General features: G+C 36.2%; 3 protein-coding genes across 3 annotated transcripts in view; 1 reads left to right on the top strand and 2 right to left on the bottom strand.

The window, feature by feature from the left end:
• Positions 1 to 3,730, bottom strand: part of LOC126824006 (eukaryotic translation initiation factor 4E transporter) — a 42,048-nt gene extending 38,318 nt beyond the window's left edge. Inside the window, exon 1 of the mRNA XM_050553089.2 lies at positions 3,538 to 3,730. The gene's annotated coding sequence lies outside the window, so the exon portion shown is untranslated. The remainder of the gene's footprint in view (positions 1 to 3,537) is intronic.
• A 205-nt stretch (positions 3,731 to 3,935) lies between these two features.
• LOC126824075 (developmentally-regulated GTP-binding protein 1) lies at positions 3,936 to 19,761 on the top strand. Its single transcript, XM_050553252.2, has 10 exons — positions 3,936 to 4,108; positions 6,045 to 6,213; positions 7,025 to 7,155; positions 7,308 to 7,377; positions 8,544 to 8,713; positions 9,004 to 9,189; positions 10,324 to 10,436; positions 11,267 to 11,389; positions 12,691 to 12,786; positions 18,644 to 19,761. Exons 1-10 carry the CDS (start codon positions 4,067 to 4,069, stop codon positions 18,648 to 18,650), a joined length of 1,107 nt encoding a protein of 368 aa, XP_050409209.1. The 5' UTR covers positions 3,936 to 4,066; the 3' UTR covers positions 18,651 to 19,761.
• A 2,202-nt stretch (positions 19,762 to 21,963) lies between these two features.
• The window catches only part of LOC126824060 (retinol dehydrogenase 12), a 50,857-nt gene continuing 46,816 nt past the window's right edge, over positions 21,964 to 26,004 (bottom strand). The window contains exon 4 of the mRNA XM_050553223.2: positions 21,964 to 24,975. Coding sequence (XP_050409180.1) covers positions 24,533 to 24,975 — 443 coding nt within the window. The 3' untranslated portion in view covers positions 21,964 to 24,532. The remainder of the gene's footprint in view (positions 24,976 to 26,004) is intronic.

Genomic DNA, 26,004 nt, shown 5'->3' with positions numbered 1-26,004 from the left:
TAATGTAAATAGTAAATGTAATTTGCATTTTTCTCATCGTTCTAATAAATCAAAACAATAAATTTGTGGCGCAGTCAAAAAGACGTTCTTGTTCATTGAAATATAATTGGACATACACAAGCATGATACATGTATCTAATGAAATGGTATTTTTTTTAATGCTTTTTATTTATGAACATTTAGCCTATAAACAGTGTTTATTAATAATTTATACATCTTTAAATTTAATGTAAACTAGTTATATAAAAAAGCATTGTCTTAGATAGAAATTTGGCAGTGTTAAATAACTTCCGCAAAATATATGGCAAACACATTTTATCACTCTAGTGTGATTTTCAGATCTCAAGGCCTGCATCAGTTATCCAAGCAGTGCTGCTGAGACATTTTAAAGGAGGTAAATCGCTAATATTTGGGACCTAGAAATTGACACAAATGTGTCGCAACGCATATAATAGTGTAATATGAATGTATATAAACTGATTTAAATTCAATCGTTTCTGTTTTTACTGTAATTTCTAATCAGTTATGTTCGGCGAAATACTCCAGAAGTCTCAATCGTATGGCAAACTCTAGCGTCTGGTTATTCCAGTCTACACCGATAGTATTTATTGCGCATGCTCTCCAGATAAAAATATGAAGTCACCTTTTGACATGACTTGTGGAATAGGTCTAGCTTCGTTCTTCGAGTCTCTGGTTACAAATGGGACTGAAACGTATTATGGTACATGATTCGTGTACCAATGGAAAAATGTTTTGTTTGTTTTTTTGTCTTAAATATTGGATATCAGAAGCCCATCTTTTCCCGGTAAGATCACAACATCAATGTTGATTTAAATTGACAAATAATTCGTGTTTTCAATGTTGAAGACTTTGGATGATATTGAGTTAGAGGCTTAGCTACTTTACACCAAGCCTGGAAGTACAATGTGAGGACTGACAATGTGAGGACTTGTCATTACTACCCAGGTCAATCTGTTTCAGGGAGGCTGACCTTGATAGGTTAAAAACTGCCTTCTACATATGTCATATCACAAGACGTTGATCATTGGCTCGACAGTGCGTGCATTGTTTACACATTAATGTAGGATGTGGTAACATAAACTGGTCCGGGCAGAATGGTGCCTTTTACTCATTTTACGTACTACAAAATGTATTTTATGTAAGCTTTTAAACATTTACACTAAACAGGAATTATTTTTATCCAGATATAGTTCAAAGAAATGTTGTTTTCGAATTTAATTTGCAGCAGTTAAAAAATTCATATTGTTAGCTACAGTAATTAAACATACATTATGCAAGAGCTAAATCTGCTTATCGCAGGTCTTTCTTTAGGCCTGAAATGTTATCTAAATTTATATTAATAATTAGACATTAATTAACTTATCCAGACCATACCGATTTGCTGCTCAACTTTCATTCATATTTTAATCATGAAATGGATAATCGAGACTATGTTTTTTAACTAACCGACTTTAGTAATGATGATCAAGGCTAAGCCAAAAATTCAATCTCTAAATTCTTGGTTCAGAGTGGATCAATTTGACTGAAATTTTCAGCAAATTCCCTTTACATTGTCTAGTATTTAACTATTATAGTGAGAACTGCCAGGTAGTCTTTATCTAATCTCCCATAATGTATCTTTAACTCGCACTAATGTCATCTCTCTCAGTGATTGTAGTGGCCTAGCAAATATTCACTGACGATCTGTTTGTACTGTAACCAAATTGGCTAATTTCAGTTTTTTTGTTGACCTTTGTAAACCACATGATGCACAAAATTAAAAATATGTCAGAAACATCTTCAATAGTGCCAGACATTTTGTCAGGTACGGTACATGTACAACAAAAATCATTATTCCCATAAGATTATTATCAAATGTGAATAACCAGGGAGTACGTACATAGTACATGTAGTTAAAGGCTCAATACCACTCTTGTTGTAACTGAATAATATGTCCCAATCTTTATTCTGGTCAACAAATTGTACTATTTAACTTTATATCTATTAATTGATGATACAAATTTCATCTTAACACACCTAATTTAAAAAATTGGAAAAATTCAACTAAATGATTTGAAAAGCCTGATGTAAAGCTTATCAAATGTGACTTGGATTTAAAAATATTTTTGAACCTTCTGGACAATTAAAATAGGATTTAATGGATAATTTACACAACAGGTAGGACACTAACACATCTAGTACTTAGAATAAGGCTATTTTTTATTTTCTGGAGCTGTCAAGCCAGCAAGAGTGTTATTGTCCCTTTATGTTTTAATGACCAAGTACTGTACATGTAAGTAGGCCTAAGTGATTCAGAAATTTTTCAACCATTGCAACTTTGGGAATCTTCACTTTCAGTTTTGCAAGAGAAAGTTGGAGAAAACAAAAAGAGAAAAGAATAACATGGAATCGACAGACTTGCAATCATATAGATAATATAGGCCTATTTACTTGACCCAGAATTTATATCAACCTAAAAATTCATTCATCGAGACGACACAACATTTACTATCCTATCTTCTACACGTAAATGTACAGGGACGATATGTATTTCAAATTCTGCGATAATCTTTTTGATTTCAAATGTACCGGTACTTTATTTGTCAGTCAAACAATTGTCAATGTTTGCAATTTAGGCCTAATCTTCCTTTTATGTTATAAATATGTACAGAAAGATGACAGTCAATGCCTGCTGCTACTATCTTTTTTAACAATTGTCAACAATGTTTGTAATTTAGGCCTAATCTTCCTTTCGTGTTATAAATATATCGCAGAAAAGATGACAGTCAATACCTGCTGCCACGGTTATCTCCCTTTACTAAAAGGAGTCACCTGTTCCAAAATATATTATATGTGTGATACACTAAGATTTCTGACTGTCCGACAACTGGGTCATAATGCCTTGTCTGCCTCCCAATATCATTTTATAAATACACATTATGTATCATAAATTCTGTAGTTTTGTAATTGTTCCTTTTATTTAAGATTTTGCGTAAATCTCTTTGGGTTAGTTAGACTAGGCAGGCTACACACATTAGGAACTTAGTCTTGGGATCTGTAATAGGCTATATAGGCCCTTTTATTAGCCTATGCAGATGCTATATTCTTAATTTTTTTTAGTCGTCATAATTTTGGTGATTTATCTATAAAGTAAGATTGTTTTCATATTTGCAAGTCTTGGTGACAGTTATGGTTTTAAAAAAACACACACGTCTACTACTATAGACAGACATTCAAGTTTACCATACAATTTCTGCTAAATTTTGTTTGCAGATTTGATCTATCTCATTTAAATAAATGAAGTATTTCTGTCTATTTCTAATCATAATGAGGTGGTATTTGGAGAGTATTAGCTGAATAGGTCTACCCTAAAATGACATTGATTGAAGACATTAAAGATTAAGTCATAAATCTTTTGATCAGTGTGTTAATTGTTGTCGTTTGCAATTGCAACTAGAATGTTTTTGCTCACCATCAAATATTCACAAATCACAACAACAAAACGAGCCACACACATCTCAATTTTTTGATACTCACCTTTCTAAATATAATTTGGTTATAAATTGCCTCGAGTTACTTTGGAAGATTTAAACGATAAACTATGGACATGAACAATAACTATATATTTTAGATAAACACTTAGGAAGCTACGAAATTAGAGAATAAACATTTTACAAACGATAAACGAAAGCATACAATTTGAATGGCTGGACAATTTTGAGAAGAAAGATAAGAGCCCGGATATACGCATGCGCATTCGATATAAAACGTAAAATTTTTCGGCGTTTTGTTGAACTATGCGTCGAAGAGATCAAAGGGTTTTGCAGATTGTTTGATTTTGTATATTTAGAACATCAACAACATAAAATCATTTAATTAATTCACATTAAATTGATTAAAAGGCTGTGACAAATGATCTGGCTTCACTTCCGGGTCAACTTCTTCCATTTTGTCACGTGGGATCTAGTGACTGTCTTAACAGTCTGTTTCTGAAGATATATTTGAATATCTTCTAAATTTTATAAGTTATCGAAACAGATTTCATACAAGAAATTAAACAATAATCATGGCAACCGTTTTACAAAAGATTGCCGAGATAGAGGCAGAGGTAAGTACCGAAAGTCTGGAAGAAAGGCCAAATAGTAGCTGAAATATGCCAAAACTTGAAGCAAAGCAAGGGATGGGAATGAAAGGGAGATAATATTGCGTTTTATTGAGAAATCAAGATCATGTTTTCTGGACTTAGTCAGATAAAATATATTTTACAGACCATGGCATTTTCGTAACTGAAGTATAACATTTTAACAGAGAAGGATGACAAACTTTGTGGCGATGTCAATGGCATGTTGTGCCACATTCAAAACATCAGTGATCAACTACTTCGTCCCACAATATGACATGTCATGGCTAAAGCCAGGGTAGAGTGTCATGCTTTTTGTTTTCCAAGCATGTTTACTTGTACGCAATCTTGCAACTGAATTTTTGGCAGACTAAATACTCACGAGTCTGACCGGATGAAAGACGTTAGCCCAGAGGTTGCAGTCACTCAAAAATCTGCACGTTTCACGCATTTTTTTAAAAATAAATGCAAATATCGCCAGACGCTGTGTAATTTACACACAGAAAATAAATTTTCCCGACGTGAGAATCATTAGATTATTCTATTTCGTAGTTTGTACACTACGTCATCAATTTCCGTGCTTCACGCGACATTTACACACTGCTACTGTGCGTAGTCTCTGTAGGTTTTTATATTTCCTCTTATTCCGTTCATAATCTTTAAAGGGCTAATCCCGATAATATTTTGGAGAATAAAACTTTAATTTTGTTTTAAAATCCCTTAAAATCCTCTACCTAAGGGCCGAGCAACTAATTCAAATATTTGTGATAAGTTTTCAAATAACTGAAACCCATCATTCTTCATTTGGAAATGGAGACCGGTGTCCCAATCTGTATTATGCGGTGTCTAGATAAAACCAGACATTTTTTGTATAAAAATAATGTGTAGGTGAAATTTACCTTTCGTTATCAAGTACAGCATTTGGGTCATTCACTGTATAGACCTCTCAATGAACGGGGGTCGATTATCAGGTCTCCCAACGAAAAAATTGATCCGAAATCTTCAAAGGGTTACGTGTCTGGATAAGCAATTTTGACGGTCACGTCCAAACGACTCAATATTCTAAGCTGAAATTTTGAGATAAGGTCAATACATCATTCCTCTATAGTTTGGCGTTTAAATGTCATACATACTCAGACTTTTATTTATGAGACTCTGTTCAAATAAGGGATAGTCCCTTTAAGTTCATGGCAGTAAGCCTTCTATACGTAGCTATTCTGACCCCCTATTTTGCTGGAAGCAATAAAACGCATTTCAAATATTGGCTTTCATAGCGATAGTTTGCTCCTTACTTCCTGTTGAAGTGAAAGATTGAAATGACTGTGCCGTCAACCATAGACATGTCGTCAACCATATGTCAAGTTACGTACACATTGAAAAGAGATTACAAGTTCACAATGTCGCGTCGCAAAAAAAGTCAATAGTGATAGTGACAATTATAACTTTGTTTATAATGAAGTGAGAGCGATGAAACTCGGAATATAGATTCATTATATCATTACCATGACTAAATTTGATGGTGAGAATTTTCTGCTTAGGCTAAGGAGCAATAAGCAATTTGATTGGTCAAGACCTAGGAACATAACAACTCTGCTTTTAATTGTGGTAGAATGGTTAAACTTGATGTAGATGTTCATTAAGTGAATGTCTTGACTGAGTTCAATGATTAATATTTCTAGCTGAAGCTAAGCAGAACTAATCAATTTCATTGGTCGATGCTTTGGGAAAGATTATCTTGATTCTACATGTATCTAGTAGAGAGTGATGAAACTTAGTGTACAGTTTGATTGCTTGATGCTTTTGAAAAAAATAAATGTGCGATTAATTAATATGTCTCATTTATTTATTTGGGGATTTCGGCAGGGGACATCAGCCTCACTGTTGGCTTGTTTAAAACAATGACTAACGTTTTCTTTTTTTACAGATGGCTCGAACTCAAAGAAATAAGGCCACTAGTGGGCATCTTGGTATGTTAAAAGCCAAGTTAGCCAAGTTTAGAAGAGAATTGATTGAACCTAAAGGTGGTGGTGGTGGAGACAAAGGAGAAGGCTTTGATGTTGCCAAGACTGGTGATGCTAGAATTGGATTTGTGGGTAAGAATCTTTAAAATACAAGATTATCTGGAAAGGAACTTCAAGTTGCCTGAGAGTGTTGGATGGCCGAATGGTTTGCGTGTGCGCGCTGTATCATAAGGTCTGTCATTGAGTTAACTGGCGTGGTTTCGATTCCTGTTTGTAGACTCGTGGGCTTTTTCCAGGTCCTCCAGTATCCTCCCACTTCTAAAGACTCCTAGGAGCAAGCAAATTATTGAAATGAAATTGAACCATACTCAGTATCGAAGGTCATGAGACAATGATTGCTGCCAGATTTATTGCCCTTGACCACTTTGTAAAATCTTATGGACAGCCCAGTGGCTAAAGTTAGTATCCAAATACTTTATGACCATGTGTTATTAATGGCAAGATCCCGGTGTTGGTTGAGAGAGTTCACCAGGATTATCCGTGCTTTCCCCTTGTCAGTGGTGCAAGATAGAAGGCCTGAAAATACAGCTATCTAGTCTTTCGGATGGTACAAAAAACCATGGTCCGGTATACATAAATATTGGTGTGCATGTAAAAGATCTCTTGACAGCTAGAATTTGTTAGTCCTGAAATGACCTAGTTTGTGTCAAGTGGACGTTAAACCCCATTTCTCTCTCTCTGGAGGTATAGAGAACACAGGTTTATTTTGCTTCTGTTTTTACATGCTGAAATTCTACAGATCAATAAAGAACATTGATGTGCATACACCATGACATTACAAAAATAAATCAATTTAATTACTTTTCATATTTCTAGGTACATGTATGTGAAGATTGGTGAATAGTTTATTATTGATATCTCTGATCACTCTATTATTTTCTAGGTTTTCCATCAGTGGGTAAATCGACATTATTAAGTAATTTAGCTGGTGTATATTCTGAAGTTGCTGCGTATGAATTTACAACTTTAACAACCGTACCAGGTGTTATCAGATATAAGGGAGCCAAAATTCAGGTAAATAATAAAAGGAATAAGAATTCAGGTGTGAAAAATTTTCAGGGTTTTGTAAATGAATGGAATGAAATGAATGACCTGGCCCCAAGATTTACCTGGTATTATCTATTTTTTATAATTGTTAGATTTACCTGGTATTTATCTATTTATAGTTGTTAGATTTACCTGGTATTATTGAAGGTGCTAAAGATGGTAAAGGTCGTGGTAAACAGGTGATTGCAGGTCAGTAATTTTTATATTTTTTTTTACTCCATGAAGCAACTAATTATTAACTAGCTTTATAAAGGGGACATTTCAAAGTGTAAATGAATAACACACTGATCACCCCTCCCCCCTCCCAGTCCCCCATACAAATAAATGTATATTAAACATGCATTATACAAGAGCTAAATCTGCCTATTACAGGTCTTTCTTTAGGCTGAAATGTTTTCTAAAGTATTAATTAGACATTAATTAACTGATCCAGGCCTTGATCAACTCTTGATGGCATCAGATTTCTCTGATATTAAATAGATTAGAATGGTTCAGCGATACTTTGATTTAATCAAATATGGAGGACCGAGACTTAGCTTCTATCAACCAGTACGGTGGTTGAATTTATTGCACGCGTCTGTCAAACCTTCAAAGGCTAATATCTTCGCTTGCAATAGAGTAATTGGAATGAAATTTTCAAATTATTCATTTTACATCATCTACTTTCGAACTATCATAGCAAGAATGGCTAGTTCTTTATCTAAATCTTATATAATGTATCTTTAAGGATTAATCCATTGCGAAAGTTGAATTTCAAAAAGGAATATCGGTCAAATATTGGTTTAGTTTCATTCAATATTTACAAAGATACATGTACATAATGAATTGAAAATTCAGCAACATTCAGCATGACTGTTAAGGGTTTGGGTTTTGTTGTATGTATACCATCCAAACGACTAGACATCCTTTTGCTTGTCACTCAGACCTGCATGACAAATACCTTAGAAATGTCTACTATGTAGTTTGTCTTATTCGCAGGTCATGTTGGTTTTTGTTTTGCGTGTAGTGAGGTCCCCCTGCACTTAGTATTAGAGTAGAGTTTTAGCCCTTCATACTGAAGAATGTTCTCGTTGTTGGGCTTTGCTCCTGTTTGCTCACTACACTTTATTACTCTATCCGGATAACGTCCTTATTGTTAAAATTATTTGACATTCTAACTGGCAGACTCTCACCATTGAAGAGACGACCACTGTCAAGATCGATCGCAATATTTCTGTTACATCTAGATCCATTCACTTGATGTATTTGTCTTATCCGCAGGTCATGTCAGTTTTGTTTTGCATGTAGTGCGATCCCCTTGCACTTAATATTGAATATAAAAAAAGTGATAAAATCTAATTTATTGTATATTTTAGTGGCAAGAACTTGTAGCTTAATTTACATTGTGTTAGATGTTTTAAAACCTCTACAACATAAACGTCTGTTAGAGAAAGAATTAGAGGGGTTTGGTATTCGTTTAAATAAACAACCCCCTAATATTGTTTTTAAACGTAAAGATAAGGGTGGACTCAATCTTACAGCTACGGTAAGTGGCAATTAAATTTTTGATGAATATAAGATTTTTAGCTAACCTGTTAAAATTTGCTGACAAAGAAATGTTTTTAGGATTAATAACTCTTAATTTTGTTTAACTGGACTAGTAGACACCATGTCCATTCATTAAGGTCATTATTTACTGACAGTTATTTATGGTAAGGGACAACATAATCTTTTATTGAAAGGGAGAAAAAATCGTTTACGAAAATGGGAAAACCCATACCCTGTAATCATTTATGGAAAGGGGAAAACCCATAATCATTTATCTTTATGTTTTAGGTGGCACAATCTGAATTAGACTTAGATTTAGTGAAGACTATTCTCAATGAATACAAGATAAATAATGCCGATATTACGCTACGTATTGACGCCACAGCGGAAGATTTGATTGATGTTATAGAAGGAAATCGAGTCTATGTTCCCTGTATTTATATACTTAATAAAATAGATCAAATTTCTATAGAGGTGAGTTATATCATAAATACTGTCTTCATTAGCACAGTTGTTGCAAACAATTAGGACGTGAAACCCCATTTCAATCATTATTGGGAGCCAAGGTGGCTAATTGGGTAAGACACTGGCTCGGTAGCCTGGAGGTCGCGTGTTCAATCCCTGCATTAGCATAGAAAGTTCATCAGGATTTTCCGGTGTGATTTCCCCTTGTTTGTGATGCATGACAGAGAGCCTGACAAGGACAGCTGTCTAGTCGTTTGTTTTGTAGATTGGAGAAAGTTTATCAACCACAAAACAAGATCTTGAAGGAGAAGAGAAAAATCATACAGGCTAGGTTGTTAATTATTGGGGGCTTAGTGGGTAAGACAGTGGCTTGCTAGCCTAGAGGTCACATGTTCGATCCCTGCATTGGCCTAGAAAGTTCATCAGGATTTTCCAGTGTGATTTCCCCTTGTTAGTGGTGCTGGATGGAGGGCCTGACAAGGACAGCTGTTTAGTCCAGAGTATTTCTTTATGCTAAATTAGTCTTCAAAATTTTGCAAAATCTATTGAATTTGAATAGAGTTATTTCCCTTCTATAATATTTCCTGAAATAAAGGATCCGATATGGGTGGAGGAGGTGTGTGATATGTAAATGATCAGCAGGGTGCTTGCCTGGCTGAATGGTTTAACGTGTGCATGTTAGATTATAAGGTTGTCATTGAGTCAAGTGGTGTGGTTTCGATTCCCCGCTCGTATGTGACAAGGAGTAGGGTCGCCTGTCAAATCTTATGTTTTTTCCGGGTCCTCTGGTTTCTTCCCACTGCTAAAGACCCCTACGTGCAAGCGAATTATTGAAATAAAATTGAACCATGTTAGTCCCAAAATGACCTCTCTCTCTCTCTCTCTCCTTGTCTAGCTCAGTTCTTGTGGGTGATTAGTAGGAATCTCAGTAACTGACTGCCATTGAAACTATTTAAGAGTAAATCTCTCTCTTCCCCCCTCCCCCAATCTCATGATGTTTTCTCTGGGTCCTCTGGTTTCCTCCCGCTCCCCCCACCCTCTATCTCCCTGTCTCTTAATGATCAGTTTCTCGCTCTCTCTTTCTCTCTCTAATCAGTCAATGTTTAGTTATATGTGTGATGTTTATTATTATATATTTAACAGGAATTAGATCTAGTATATAAAGTACCACATTGTGTACCTATCTCAGCGCATCATAAATGGAACTTTGATGATTTGTTAGAAAAAATGTGGGAATATTTAATGTTGGTTAGAATGTAAGTACAGTGATCTTAAATTAACTAATTGCGTGCACTCTGTGCTTAAAGATGCATTATGTAAGAGCATAACTTTCCTATTCCAGGTTTTTATTTTTGCTTCAAAGGTTATATAAATTATTATTTAGACATTTATTCACATGAAAAGCCTATAATCAAATCTCTAGGACATCGGATAGCCGAGATTTAAAAAGAGTAGAACACCCGCGAGATTTAAAAATTTGACGGTAAAATGAATAATCAGACTTAGTCGTGAGTCAAATAATTAAATAACAATCTATGTAACACTTTCAATATTGCTGTAGGTTTTCAAAGAAACTTGCATTGACATGTGGACCTTCTTTTATATGCCCACATTGACATATGGACCTTTTTTATATGCCCACATTGACATATTAAAGTCTTATCAAATTTTGATTGCTTCATTATTCTCATGTAAATGCTTCCATATGATGTCCACAGTTGCGTAAAAAATTTATGCGCAGTGTTTATTTTCAAGAGACGAAAAAAGTAAAGAATAAAAAGGTGGCAATCTTTATATACTGATGTCCAAAAGCAAGTATACACACTAAAAGTATGACTAATTTTTGTTTAAATTAAAACATTTGAAAAAACAATACTGCAAATGTCTCTTGCGTCCAAACTCAACATTTCTGGGTAAAAAAAAAGCAAAACAAATTGATATTGTACCCAAATACTGCATACAATGGAAAAACAACTGGTTGATGCAACATGAAATGCACAGTGTATACTTTCTTTTGGAAATCTTTATACATGACTTCCGTGTGTTTATGATTTGTTACCTTGACAACCTACGTTTTTATCATCAGATATACGAAACCTAAAGGTCAATTACCAGATTACACAGCACCCGTTGTGTTGACAGGAGGAAAAACCACCATAGAAGATTTCGCTAATAAACTACATAGATCTATAATGAAAGAATTTAAATAGTAAGTATCGTATGTTTATTGTCACATGGGGTTAGGTTGTCGAATGGTTAACGTGAGGGTTTCGTATCATAAGATTTGTCATTGAGTCAAGTGGCTTGACTTCGATTCCCCTGTTGTACATGACAAGGAGATGGAACATCTGTCCAACCTCGTGGGTTTTCTGTGGGTCCTCCGGTTTCCTCCCACTGCTAAAGACCCTTACGTGCAAAACGACCTTTTTTGTGTTGAGCGGATGTTAAACCCCATTTTCTCTCTCTCTCTGTTTATTGACTTATGGTGTTGGGTGGTCAAATGATCATAAGGGCTGTCATTGAGTCAAGTGGTGTGGTTTCGATTCCCATCTTGTGTAGGGTCGTCTTATCCTGGTGCAGGGGGGTTGGATGGCTGAATGGTTAGCATGTGTTTGCTGTATCATAAAGTCTGTCATTGAGTCAACTGGTGTTGTTTCGATTCCGAGTTGTACGTGACAAGGAGTAGGGTCGCCTTCTAACCTCGTGGGTTTTCTCTGATCCTCCAGTTTCCTCCCACTGCGAATTATTGAACCATATGTTAGTCCCGAAATGACCTAGTTTGTGTCGAGTGGACGTTAAACCCCATTTCTCTCTCTCTCTTTTATCCTGGTGCTTCAGGTTTCTTCCCACTGCTAAAGACTAAGAACAAGCGATTTATAGAAATAAAAAATTTAACCATATGTTAGTCCCGAAATTACCTAGTTTGTATCGAGTATAATTAAACCCCATTTCCCTCTCTCTCTCTCTATTGTCTCATGGGGTTGGGTGGTCGAATGGTTAACGTGTGCGCTTTGGATAATAAGGTCTGTCATTGAGTCAGGTGGCATGGTTTCGATTCCCGGTTTGAGATGGGTCGTCTGTCCAACCTCGCAGGTTTTCTCCATGTCAGTTATGTTTTTTTCCTCTGCTAAACACCCCTAAGCACGATGGATTTATAGAAATAAACAAATTTAACCATATGAACTCCCCCAAGACCCAAGGGGGTTGGATGGCCGAATAGTTAGCATGTGAGTGCTGTATCATAAGGCCTGTCATTGAGTCAACTGGCGTGGTTTCGAATCCCCGGTTGTACGTGACAAGGAGTAGGGTCGCCAGTCCAACCTCGTGGGTTTTCTCCGGGTCCTCAGGTTTCCTCCCACTGCTAAAGAGCCCTACACGCAAGCGAATTATTGAAATAAAATTAAACCATATGTTAGTCCCGAAATGACCTAGTTTGTGTCGAGTGGACGTTAAACCCCATTTCTCTCTGGATGATCCACCCCTGATGAATTTCTATTTGTATGTTTACAGTGCTTTAGTGTGGGGATCTTCTGTAAAACATCAGCCTCAGAAAGTTGGTAAAACACATACATTACAAGATGAAGATGTTGTACAGATTGTTAAAAAGTAAGTTAAATCTTTATACACTGGCCGTGCGTTTTGGATAATAAGGCCTGCCATTGAGTCAACTGACGTGGATTCGATTACCCGGTTGTATGTGACAAGGAGCAGGGTTGCCTGTTCAACCTCATGGGTTTTCTTCGGACAAAATTTCTATCATAGTACACTGTATGGCGTATGCCCGTCTTCATTAGCCCAGTTCCGAGCAAAACAGTAGGACGTTAAACCCCATTTCATTTCATTCATTTCATTTACACTGCATGGTGTACACTAGTCTTCATTAGCCTATAGGACGTTAAATTTCCTTAAATTCTTTTAGACGTGTAAGAGTTGAATCTGCCTATTACAGATTTTTAAAAATTATTATTTAGACATTTATTCACATGATCGTTATATTGAATCGTTTAGAACATATGTATCATTTAAAGATACATTATGGGAGATTAGATAAAGAGCTGGTAGTTCTCACTATAATAGTTAAAAACTAGATAGTGTAAAGGGAATTTGCTAAAAATTTCAGTCAAATTGATCCACTATGAACTGAGATTTTAGCGATTGAATTTTCCACCTAGCCTCAATCATCATTACTAAAGTCGGTAGGATATGAAACATAGTCTCGATTATCCTTTTAATAATTAAATTATGAATGGAAGTCGAACAGCACTAATCCAATAAACATCGCAGGCTAGCTATGCCATCGAGAGTTAATTATGGTCTGGATAAATTAATTAATGTCTAATTAATAATTTAGATAAGATTTCAGGCCTAAAGAAAAACCTACAATAGGCAGATTTAGCTCTTGAATAATGTAATGTTTAATGAAATCAACTGACATTCACCCAAAAATAAACAAAGAAAGAAAATATGTTAATTAGAAAGATTCACAATTAAATCTATGAATATTCAGATAGTTGAGTCAGCAGTTTGTTCAAGTCACACTCCTTGGTAGGGTGACCCACCATAAATAAATATCTCCAAATATCTTGACAATTACGCCACAATATTTATATATATACCAAGCCTCAAATCAGTTTCACACAATTATAGTCACTAAATAAACGATCATGTTGTACTTAATAAGCTATGACCATTAATCATGTAGAAATAATAGACTGAAAACTGGTTCCAAGTGTCGTCCATAACATCCAGTCACTTTTGAGTAAAAGATAGGTTACGTGCCCTTGTTTTGAAATTAGTCTCGCTTAACCAGTCTATCGATCATTCTACGTCTGATTGACAGGTCGGGATAATCAAGACTACTTTTTTACGAAACATAACAGAAAGCTAGAACAAGAAATTGAATTTAGAAATAAGCACTTTAGACAACTCAACAATTGTTTTAAGAAACTTGTAAAAGTAAAATGAAACTACTGCTAGTATCACGTTCCTGTCTAACCCGAGTGTTTCAGAGATATTATTTGTACTAAACCAAAAGATGCGGCTCTTAACGGTACAGTTAATGATAAAGCAATTTAAAAAATAAAACAAACGTAATTTCTAAAGCTGAGCGCTGTAATAACCAAGAAGCTAAATTTTACTGCTATTCAAAATCGTCAACAATAGATTTTTTACGGCTGTAATAGTTGATATATTTGTAGAGAATTGCACGTGCATGGCTATTTATCGACTCAAAGAGAGTGCGGGGTAGTCAGAAATCAGTTCGAGACACGCAACTCAAGCGTGCACATTTAGCCGTGTCGAGACCAACTTTCTGTAGAGTGCACGGGTCATCCTATCCTTGGTGTACATGTATACATATTTTCATTAGCCAAGCTGAACCGAAAGTAGGACACTAAGACTACACCCTAGTTATTTTATTTTTGATATATTTTCTAAAGTTATGATTTATTAGAAAAACAATTTGACACATTATAAAATTAGTTCTATAAATACTTGGATTTCAAATTTAAATATTTATATATCTTAGAAAAAACTTTAAGACTCCAAATTTAAATATTTTTATATCTTAGAAAAAGAATTTGACACATAATAAAATTAATTTTAAAAGATCTTGTGCTTAGAAAACAAATTTGACATATTTTTTAAAAAAAACAACTTTTGTATCTATGTGCTGTTGATATTTATTTGAAAATTGAAATATTTTTATATCTTAGAAAAAAAAAATTTGACATATAATAAAATTATTTTTAAAAAGCCCTTTTGTATCTATGTGATAGGTGTTGATCTTTATTTGAAAATTGAAATATTTTTATATCTTAGAAAAAGAAATTTGACATACAGTATAATAAAATTATTTTTAAAAAAGCCCTTTTGTATCTATGTGATAGGTGTTGATAGTTGTTGGTGTTTATTTTGTCAGTTGTGGATACACATAGTATAAAACTGACATATTGTTCTTAATTACCCTACAGGCCTCCAGGCTCTTGTTTACAACATAAGGTTTATCTCTTTCGGCTATGGTTGTCGTGACCTAATGTCTAACCCTTTACCTAGCCTGCAGTCTGGTAAAGCATCCGTGACATTTATAACTTAATGCGTAATTCATGTTTTGGTTTTTTTTAAAAATTATGTCTGAATAATCTTTGTGTAGATAAATTAATGGCTAGATATGTTTATGTCTGGATAATCTTGTATTCTGTGCAGGTAAATGACTAGGTATATTTATGTCTGGATAATCTTGTGCTCTATAAGGAAGTGCAGCAGGACCGCAGTGCACGCAAAACAGAAATCTACAAGATAAACTTGCAGACAAGACAATAATAGACATTGCAAAAAATAAACAAATATTAAATCAAGTAAATGGATCTGGGGGCCAGCCGTAAGCGTCCCCTGTGCTGTACATTTCCAGGCCTGTAATGGTACAGGCTTCATTCAAAATAAAAAAAAAAGAATAAAATGATTTACAAAAAAGACGTAACAGAAAAAATGCGTCCCATCTTGACAGTGTTTGTCTCTTAGTGGCTATAGTCTACCAGTTGACGTCATGAGCCAGAATGTCAAATAATTTTTTAGGTATATGGCTAGATATAATTATGCTTGGATAATCTTTGATATGTTTATGTCTGGTAAATAGCTAGATATATTTACGTCTGGATAAATATGAGGTCTGTCATTGAGTCAACTGGTGTGGTTTTGATTCCCTTGTACGTGACAAGGAGTAGGGCCTGTCCAACCTTGTGTTAGATTTAGATAAATGAAATGAAATGGAGTTTACATCCTACTGTTCTGCTCCGACTGGGCTAATGAAGATGGGCATACGCCATACAGTGTACTGTGGGGGGAATTTTGCCCGGGCAGCGGCACTATGGACTACTTTTCGATCGAATTCCAACTGCCAAGGGTTCTTTTTTACCCTTCCGAATGACTAGACAGCTGTCCTTATCAGGTCCTCCGTCCTGCATCACTGTCATTACTATCATTATTACAGTAATAAACAAATTCTCTAGCAATCGTGTTTAAATCCATTGAAAATTAAAAGAATCCGATGGTCAAGAGCCATGATTATTGGTTTGGCATGTGAATAAATATCTAATTAATGATTCATATAAAATGAAATGAAATGAAATGGGGATTAACGTCCTACTGATCAGCACCTAAACTGGGCTAATGAAGACAGGCATGCGCCATACAGTGTGCTATGAGGGAAATTTTGACCGAGCAACGGCGCTACAGCCTACACTTATATCAATTTCCAACTGCCAAGGGATCTTTTGCGTGCACAGGACCTCGGTTTTTTGTACCATCCGAACAACTAGACAGTTGTCCTTGTCAAATGATTCATATAACATTTGAGACTAAACGAAAGATCTGCAATAGATAGATTTAACTACAATCTGATTAAAACACAGATCCTATTTCGTTTCGTTTTTTATAGTTCAAAATTTCGTTTTACTTGTCTTCACTACACTAGGATCTAGAAGAGTTGTTATATTACCGGTGTGAGGGATTAGCCAATGAAACGGTCTGTTACGGTGACATCATTCTGGAGAAAAGTAGTACGTGTACAAGCCATTGAATACAACCATAGGTTATTCAATGGCTGTATTCAATGATATTTGCTTGTATTTGCATGTAGTTATAGAATAAAGATCTGTATTTAAATCAGATTAATTTAGCTCTTGCATAATGCACCTTTAAATGTAAGTTTTGAGTATATAATAAATAACCCAGTTAACCAAGTAGGGAATATGTCTTTAATATTAGATATTTATGACAGGATATAGCAAAATCTGTCAGATATTTTTAAACAAATGTTAAAATTGGCTACTAACATTTATTTTTATGACAGAATAACATAAAGGTAAAAGTCTGGATTTGACACACAAAAAAAAGCAAACTACAATTTTTTTGTAAAATTTTTAACCTATATTCAATAACTTCTGGTCCATTTTACAGTTACGGGTCACATTAAAGTTACTTTCCCACAAAAGTATTTATTGGGTGGTTATGTTTATGTCCAATAAAAGTATGGCAATTTTGGTATATATGGAAAGTAGAAACATCCAATCATACTAGGAAAAAACTGGATTACCCGAAAAATACCCATGGAGTGCATACGGGACAAAAATGTAAGGATCCGACGACTGCTCGAGTGACGTCAAAGGTTGCAGACACAGATTTTCTTATTCCTCAGCGATAGTGAGCGTTAAACATACAACAATTTCTGAGATAAAAAGATCTGAGAATTTAATTAGGCTTCGATACTTTTCATAAATGGACAGCGATTAAAAACAACATCGTCCTGTATATGCAATGAAATCTCCTCCGGCTTCGCACACGTTGCTAGGTAGCATGTAAGCCAAGTAACATGAATTCTTTTAATAGATTTTTTATAGCAGAGGTATTCCTTGGCAAAACAATGTTTTGAGAGAGAGATTTGAAGCAAAATTTTGATAGATTAATTAGTTTGAATATGTTTTAGTCCAAATATATCATCAAACCACACAATTTGTACATGGGAAGGTATCTTTAACAATGTGAATATTTATGTAACGAATTTGATTATATTGGTTTGATATCGTATTTGTAACTTGTACAATGCCTCGGAACATGTGCTTTATAAATGTTGTGGGGGTGGTGTATTGTATAAACACTGCATGTGAAATCACAATGCCTGTCTTTTGATTGCTGATTTGAAGGTATCCAGGAGTAGGGTCGCCTTTCCAACCTGATCTCTGGGTGCTCCGGTTTTCTCCCACTCCTAAAGACCTCTACACACAAGCGAATTAGTGAAATAAAATTGACTCATAACATGTACCTTAGTCCTGAATTGACCTAATTAAACTCTCTCTCTTTCATTCTCTCTCTCTTTCTCTCTCTCTCTCTCTCTTATAAATGTTGTTTTTGGGATGAGGTGCAGGAACTGTGGGTAACCTACTAGAAACATCAATGCTGATTGCTTAATCAAAAATCTGACATCATAGGGTCAAAAGCCACTCACATGACCTCTAATGGGAACTTCCACTACAACTGGTCAGATCATCATGTAGTGTAGGCCATTGAAAGTATGAAATGAAATGAAATGAAATGGGGTTTAACGTCCTACTGTTCTGCTCCTATACTGGGCTAATGAAGACGGGCATAAGCCATACAGTGTGCTATGAGGGAAATTTTGCCCGGGCAGCGGCACTATCGCCTACTCTTATATCGAATTCCAACTGCCAAGGGATCTTTTACGTGCATTCCAATGTATACACGGGACCTCGGTTTTTTGTCTCATCCGAAGGACTAGACAGCTGTCCTTGCCAGGCCCTCAGTTCAAGGACAGCTGTCTAGTCCTTCGGATGAAACGAAAAACCGAGGTCCCGTATAAAAAAATGAAACGAAATATAGATCTGTATTTTAATCAGATTGAATGTTATATAATAATAATAATAATAATATCTTTTATTTATAATTACAGGTTATGAGGAAGATCTGATTATTCCAAACTTCTGTTACCTATCTTCCTAACTTTTAAGTCATTCAGTTTGAAAAAATAATAAGTGCCATTATCAACAAAGAGTGTTGCCATAGCTACAGTGTCATGTGTTATAGTTTACAATTGAAACAAAAGATGAACCCTGGCAATGAAATCAGTCTTTGGTGAATTGTGAAAAAATTTGAGTGATTAGATATTAATTTATGGGTCTGCATCACAATAGACTAAATGGAATTAAGAAAAATATAAAAAATCTTGTATCGTTCTTCTTTAAAACTCTGTGGTGAGTGATTGAATATTAGTTTCTGATTCTGCATCACAAAACACTGAAGGAAAAGATTGAACTAAATGGAATTAAGAAAAATATAAAAATCTTTATCGTTCTTCTTTTAAACACTGTTGTGAGAATTTACAGAAACATACTCTTGATGCATATGAAGAGTCCAGGGGAAGAACGATCTACATGTAAGTCACATTTTTGTCTTCTCGCATAAAAGGCAAAACAGGCTTTTAGACGAGAATGCTTGACACGAACAGAACAAAGAGTGGATTTAATTACAACTTCAAAATGATGTTTAATACGAATCATAATTACCAGTACAACAACTAACTTCCACTTTTCAGCCAAATAAAGGTCAAATAAAAAGGGTACGATGGACGTATTTGTCCGGGAGGCCTTAGTTCGATGTGACTCTGATCGTTTTTACCTCAAATTATTGTTCCACAGAAAGCTTATACAATTTGCTACCAGATGGCGCCATTAACTTGGGTTCGTTGAAAAAGTAACTTTGATTGTTCTTCCCCGGGGCTCTTCATATATAGCTACTGTTGGAACTTCGAGTTATTGTGAAAAAATTTGAGTGAAAAGAAATTCATGAGTAATAAAAATCTTGTGGCAGTTTTCTTAAAAACAAAAAACGAGAAATATACCGTTGGTGTAAAAAGCTTCTACTGGACTTTAGACTTGTTTTGCTTGTTAAATATTGTTTCAGATTGGTTTATGAAGTATAATTCTAAGGTGTGTTCAGTTTGAATAATATATGTAAATAAATTAAACTAATGCATTCATTCGGAGTTATAAATCACATCAACAAATGTCATTTGGTTTTGTTATTTTTATGAAAGAAATGAAATTAAATGAAATGGAGTTTAACCTCCTACTGTTCTTCTCTGACTGGGCTACCGCTAATGAAGACTGGCATACGTCATACAGTGTGCTATGAGAGTAATTTTGCCCGGACAGCCGCGCTGCTGACCTACTCTTATATCAAATTCCAACTGCCAAGGGATCTTTTACGTGCATGCCAATATGTACACTGGACCTCTTTTTTTTTGTCCCATCCGAAAGACTAGGCAACTGTCCTTATCAGTCCCTCAGCACTGCATCACGGACGTGGGGAAACCACGCTGGAAAATCCCGATAAACTTTTCATCCTACATATTGAGCGAACCCACGACCTCCAGACTTGCAAGCCGGTGTCATACTCACTGAGTCATCGTAGCTCACTGTATGAAAGGGGGGGTGGTGGATGGCCGAATCATAAGGCCTGTCATTGAGTCAACTGGCGTGGTTTTCGATTCCCCGGTTGTACGTGACAAGGAGTAGGGTCGCTTGTCCAACCTCGTGGGTTTTCTCCAGGTCCTCTGGTTTCCTCCCAGTGCTAAAGACCCCTACACGCAAGCCAATTATTGAAATAAAATTAAACCATATCTTAGTCCTGAAATGACCTAGTCTGTGTCGAGTGGGCGTTAAAACCCATTTCTCTCCCCCTCTCTATCTCTCTCTCTCTCCACTGTATGAAAGAAGTGACTGATAAGATCCTTTTGGGATGGAGCTAGCAGTAGGTGGTGGTGGTGGTTTAAAGGGTATAAAGCTCTTACTCAATATTATCTGACATACGGACATGAATTATTTGTCCATTCCAGGCGGGTTGGATGGCCGAATGTTTAGCACGTGCGTCCTGTATCATAAGGCCTGTCATTGAGTCAACTAGTGTGGTTTCGAATCCCCGGTTGTAGTGACAAGAAGTAAGGTCGCCTGTCAAACCTTGTGGGTTTTCTCCGGGTCATCCGTTTTCCTCCCACTGCTAAACCGAATTTTTGAAATAAAATAAAACCATATGTTAGTCCCGAAATGACCTATTTTGTGTCGAGTGGACGTTAAACCCCATTTCTCTCTCTCTCTCTCTTGTCCATTCCAATTCCAGTAGTTAAACCCAATTTCATTTTTATAGGCCCACATGAAAATGTGGTCGTATATTGCCATCGCATTGGTCGGTCCGTCGCATCATCCACGGACTACAGACCACATTTATTATCTGATCAGTTTGAAATTTATATTGTCAACATTAATTTCAACAATTTTCGTTCATTACTTCTACAGTTGTGGTCCTTGTGAACGGTCTAACAATTAAAGTAATCATCTGATCTGTGTGAAATTTATATGCATTATTTCAATTAGTAAAACGAAGAAGCCTTTTTGAATTTCAGTAATTTCCATTAATTACTTCTAGAGTTATGGCCCCTTGTTTCACTTAGCTGAACCCTCTGTGAACCCTCTAATGACAAAAGTTATCATCCAATCTCTATTAAATCTAAATGCTTTACTTGCATGTAGTTTAGTAAAACGAAGAAGTATTGACTTTGAACAATTTCCGTTCATAACTTCTAGAGTTAAAACCCTTGTTTCACTTTGTTAAACCTTGTGAAAATTCGATCTGTATGAAATTGATATCAGTGTCTAGTAAATTCTCTTGTCGACAGCCTCGACTATTTAGCTGCTGTGGACGTATGTTTCGTTGCCTAGCAACCTATCTTTTTCCAATGTACCGACCTCTCGATTACAATGTCCTACATGTAGGCTTGTGTCGAGTGGACGTTAAACTTCCGATGTTGGCAAAGAAGGTTCATCGGGATTTTCGTCCGCGGTTTCCCCTTGTCAGTGCTGCAGGATGGGCGGCCCGACAAGGACAGCTGCCTAGTCGTCCGGATGGAATCCGATGAACACATTGACATGCACTTAAAGATACTTTGTGAGTTGGAATTGGATATAAAAATTGACCCAAGCGCTGCTGTCCGGGCAAGGTGCCTCTCGTAGCACACTGTATGGTGTATGCCAGTCTTCATTAGCAGAACAGTAGGACGACGTTAAACCTCATTTCATTTCATAATTGTAAGTTCAGGAGGAGGACCGTGCTACAAGCAAAACAAAACATGTGTTAGTCTCAAAATGACCAAAGTATCGTGTTCAGAAGTTAAACCCCCTTCCATTTAATAACATTCCACTTGAAATAAATCAAACGAAATTTTTGATAAATCTTTATTTTGTGAATTAATGTTACAAATCATTGAAAACAATATTTGGAAGACATGATATGTAACTACCCATGGTTTTAACCTTCCATTCAAGGCTCAAAGGCAAATAGAATTGCATAGTCTCTTCATACTCTACAATTAATTATAATATTTTTTTTTTGTTTTACAAAAATACACATCAAACGCACACAACTCATTAAATATATGTATATATACACACTAGAGTCTAGTGAAATAAGTTCACGTCCCAGTAACACAAGTGAAATAAGTCCCAGTATCACCGGTGTTATAAAGTCGGGTGAAATAAGTTCCAGTCCCAGTAACACAGGTGTTATAAAGTCGGGTGAAATAAGTCTAAGCCTGGAAATAAGGCACCGGTCACTGACAATGTCAGACACAAATTCAATTTATGACAGTCACAATTCCTCTGGTGCCGACAAAGATTTGCCTATAAAGTTAAAACTGATAGGCAGTTCACTGGGGGGTGGGGGCCGATAGGGTATATAACCTCTTTTCTATCACTCTATCATTGGCGACGGCGAGATTTTCAGGTAGACCTAAAAACGTTATTTCCAAGTCAGAATCTAAAAGAACTCCGAATGTGGATACTGAGGGGGGATGCTCGATTGAACGTTCTGGCAAACCCAAAAAAATGGTGTAAATCGAGTGAAAATGGGGATTTGGGGCTAGAACGCATGCGCCGACTGCATATATAAGAAAATATCTCAACCAACCATGACAGCTGAAACATGTTAGTTGTGTTTAATTACGTCACGATTCTACTCACACCACATCAGTTGTCGGAACTGACAGAACTGTGACCGGACTGAATTCCTTGTCATTCGATTGCAATTCCGTCAATTCGGAACGTTCCTGACTGACAATCGAACATCCCCTGAGAGTATAAGAAATGGGAAACAATCCATGGCTAGTATAAAAATTGCACAAAAGACAAAGAAATAAAAAAAATATAGAAACACGGGTTTTGCAAGGGTGCATAAATTTTCTTGGAAAAGTGCATACATTGTTGTGGAAAAGTGCATAAACTGGTTGGATAGAACAAGATATTATCGTATCATATTTACAGTTTTATGAGTTATATAATAACAATTAAAGATGCATTATGTTAGATTTAGATAAAGAGCTGGCCGTTCTTGCTACAGTAGTTCAAAAACAGATAATGAAAAATGAATATATTGAAAATTTCATTCAAATTACTATATTTTGAACGAAGTTACGACTGTTTGAGGATCGTTCATTATCGTAGCAATGGTATTTGACAACCAGACTTAGCCTCGATTGTCCTTTTATCGTTAAATTTCTAAATCTCGCGAATGTTTAAATCCATTTAAATCTCAGCCACCCGATGCTCAAGAGAGTTGGTTATAGGGTTGTCGTTAGGTCATTTCAGGACTTACATATGGTTCAATTTTTTTTTCAATAATTTGCTTGCGCGTAGGGATCTTTAGCAGTGGGAGGAAACCGGTGGACCCGGAGAAAACCCACGAGGTTGGACAGGCGACCCTTCTCCTTGTCACGTACAACCGGGGAATCGGGAGGCCAAAAGAAAAACCTGCAATGGGCAGATTTAGCTCTTACATAATGCATCTTTAATTTAGAAAATACCACGGTAAAGTTAACCAAATTTTGATTGGCACACTCTACGGACTTATTTAATTATTTTTATCTTAAGGCACTTACTCATTCCTCTCGTGTCCTTTAATCTCCAACACAAAATTCCCTTTATATCATCCTAGTATTAATATAGGTAAGCCTACTGTGCCCAATAGATGATTGGGTTAGATTAAATTTCTTTTATAATTATGAATATCTTCAAGATGCATTTCTTTGGTTATCCTTTCATTTTAAACTTTTCGTAAAAGAGAAATATTGCCACGAATTATGCATAAGGAACAGAAAAAGTGGACTGACTCAATGTACTTGCAATATTTTCCTCATAAATTTTCCTGTTTTCAAAAATAGGGCATTGATAAAAAGAAAGTTCACAGAAGTTTATAAACTTTTAAAATATTATAAACGTTATTTATCAATAATATCACAGTGTTACTAATGTTGAAATTCATACTTGACGATATCCCAGACAACTTTCCAATACATGAAACTGCCCACTTTCAAAGAGCTGGAATAAACGCTCCTACACGATGGCCTATTTGTTTGCCTAAAGAAGATGGCGACGGGCCTACATAAAGAGCGAGTCTCTAAGAGACAGTCGTCCGACCTAAAACCAATTTCTCTAACTAAAACCAAACGCCTATAACTACAAACGATCGCTGCCTAAACCTACAGAAACCAATAAAGCATAGTGTCTAGCCAAAGGTTACAATTTACGACATTGATGTCCTAAATTGAATACCGGTGCCACGACCTAAATTTGTATTGCTGCCTAAAGCCATTTGTAGCTACGCTGTTCAAATTCATCTGATTTGATGGTACTATGAACAACTTCCGTACTAAAATACTACCGGACGCTTGGTTTTAAACAACCAGCTTTGTCATAAAAGATCTGCTTTCCAAGATCAAATCATTGCAGCTATTTTACTCCTGGTTTTCGTTAGATTGAGCGGAGGCAGAAGGCTGTTGCGCTTGTTGGGGCTGTGAAGCAGGTTTAGATGGTTGTGGTGCAGCTGGTCTCTCTGCTTCTTTGGCGGCTTTAGCAGCTTCGGGAATCTCAGTTGCTCCTGCAGCGGCAACATCGGGTTCAGGGTCTTCAACAATCTCTGAATCTAATCCACAGAGATGAAGACTCACGTTCCACAACTTCTTGCCAAGCTCTTTGTCTTTGACGAAATCTTTCACTTTGGTTTGTCGGCAGTTTACAAACAATTTGCCGGAATGTTCTCGAATCTTGTCAGCAATAGCACAGTGGACGATGGTCTGACAACCTTGTTCGGGACTTTTGAAGAGAACACGGGAGGCTGCTCGGAGGATATTACCTGTCAGTCCTGGCCAGTTTCTCAACAGATCGGTGCTTACTGCTCCTGTAATGGAAATGAAATGGGTTTTAATTGTCTATTTGTCTGCACCAATCGAAATGATAATAATAATAATAATAATAATGATATTTGTATCGCGCAAGGCGCTAGAAAATATTTTCACTTTGGAATGTTAATGATAGTGACTAAAAACCAAGTTTTCACTTAGCATTTAAAAACTGACACAGAATCACATGGTCGAATATTTTCGAACTGTATTCAGCAGAATTGATGCACTATATCGAAAAGTTCTGGATCCAAATGATTTCAAATTATAGGTATGTACATCCAATAAGACGTCACTCCTCTTATTAAAATGAAATTAAATGGGCTTTAATCACCCACTCGTCAGCACCAACCGGGGTGATTAAGACGACCTTCCTGTGATGGAGAATTACAAGATCGGAGATTCCAATTAAGTAAATAAGTTGCGCAACACGAATACCCCATTGTTGCAGAGGCGGATTCAATGGGGGGCGCGACGGACGCCCCCCCCCCCCTAATTTTCGACAGTGCCCTTTTTTACTGCTGAAAGTGCCTTTTCTCAGACTCAAATATGTCCGTTCCCAGCCCGTTGTAGGGATCCCAAATGACTCAAACCATCGACTCAAACACACCAGTCTGGGAAATAGCTCTTGGAATGGCTACAGATGCAAGGAAAAGTGGGATAATTTTCTTGGGGTCCCCCCCCCCCGCGGCGTGCCCCATCTCCGCGGTCAATGCCTTCATTTTGCAGCGCCCCCCCCCCCCTTTTTCAAAATTCCTAGAACCGCCCCTGTGTTGAATTCAATGCACAGTCATTCGTGGAGCCGCTAATCTTTTAAGTGTGTATACGTGTTTTGTATTTTTGCGAAAATGTCAGATTTAATCTGCGCTAAACAAATTTACTCAAATTGATTATTTAACATTTAATTAAAGGACAATATTGGTGCCAGTCATTATCACATATGTGTTAGAGCTGGTTAAACACATTCCAAATATACTTTTACCCCATAGATCATTGCTACGATAGCTGAGTAATACAGGTTTCCCGTA

Source organism: Patella vulgata, chromosome 6 (genome assembly GCF_932274485.2).
Source record: "Patella vulgata chromosome 6, xgPatVulg1.2, whole genome shotgun sequence".
Classification (NCBI taxonomy): Eukaryota; Metazoa; Mollusca; class Gastropoda; family Patellidae; genus Patella; species Patella vulgata.
The sequence above is the reverse complement of the archived record's forward strand: the minus strand, read 5'-3'. Positions and strand labels throughout refer to the sequence as shown.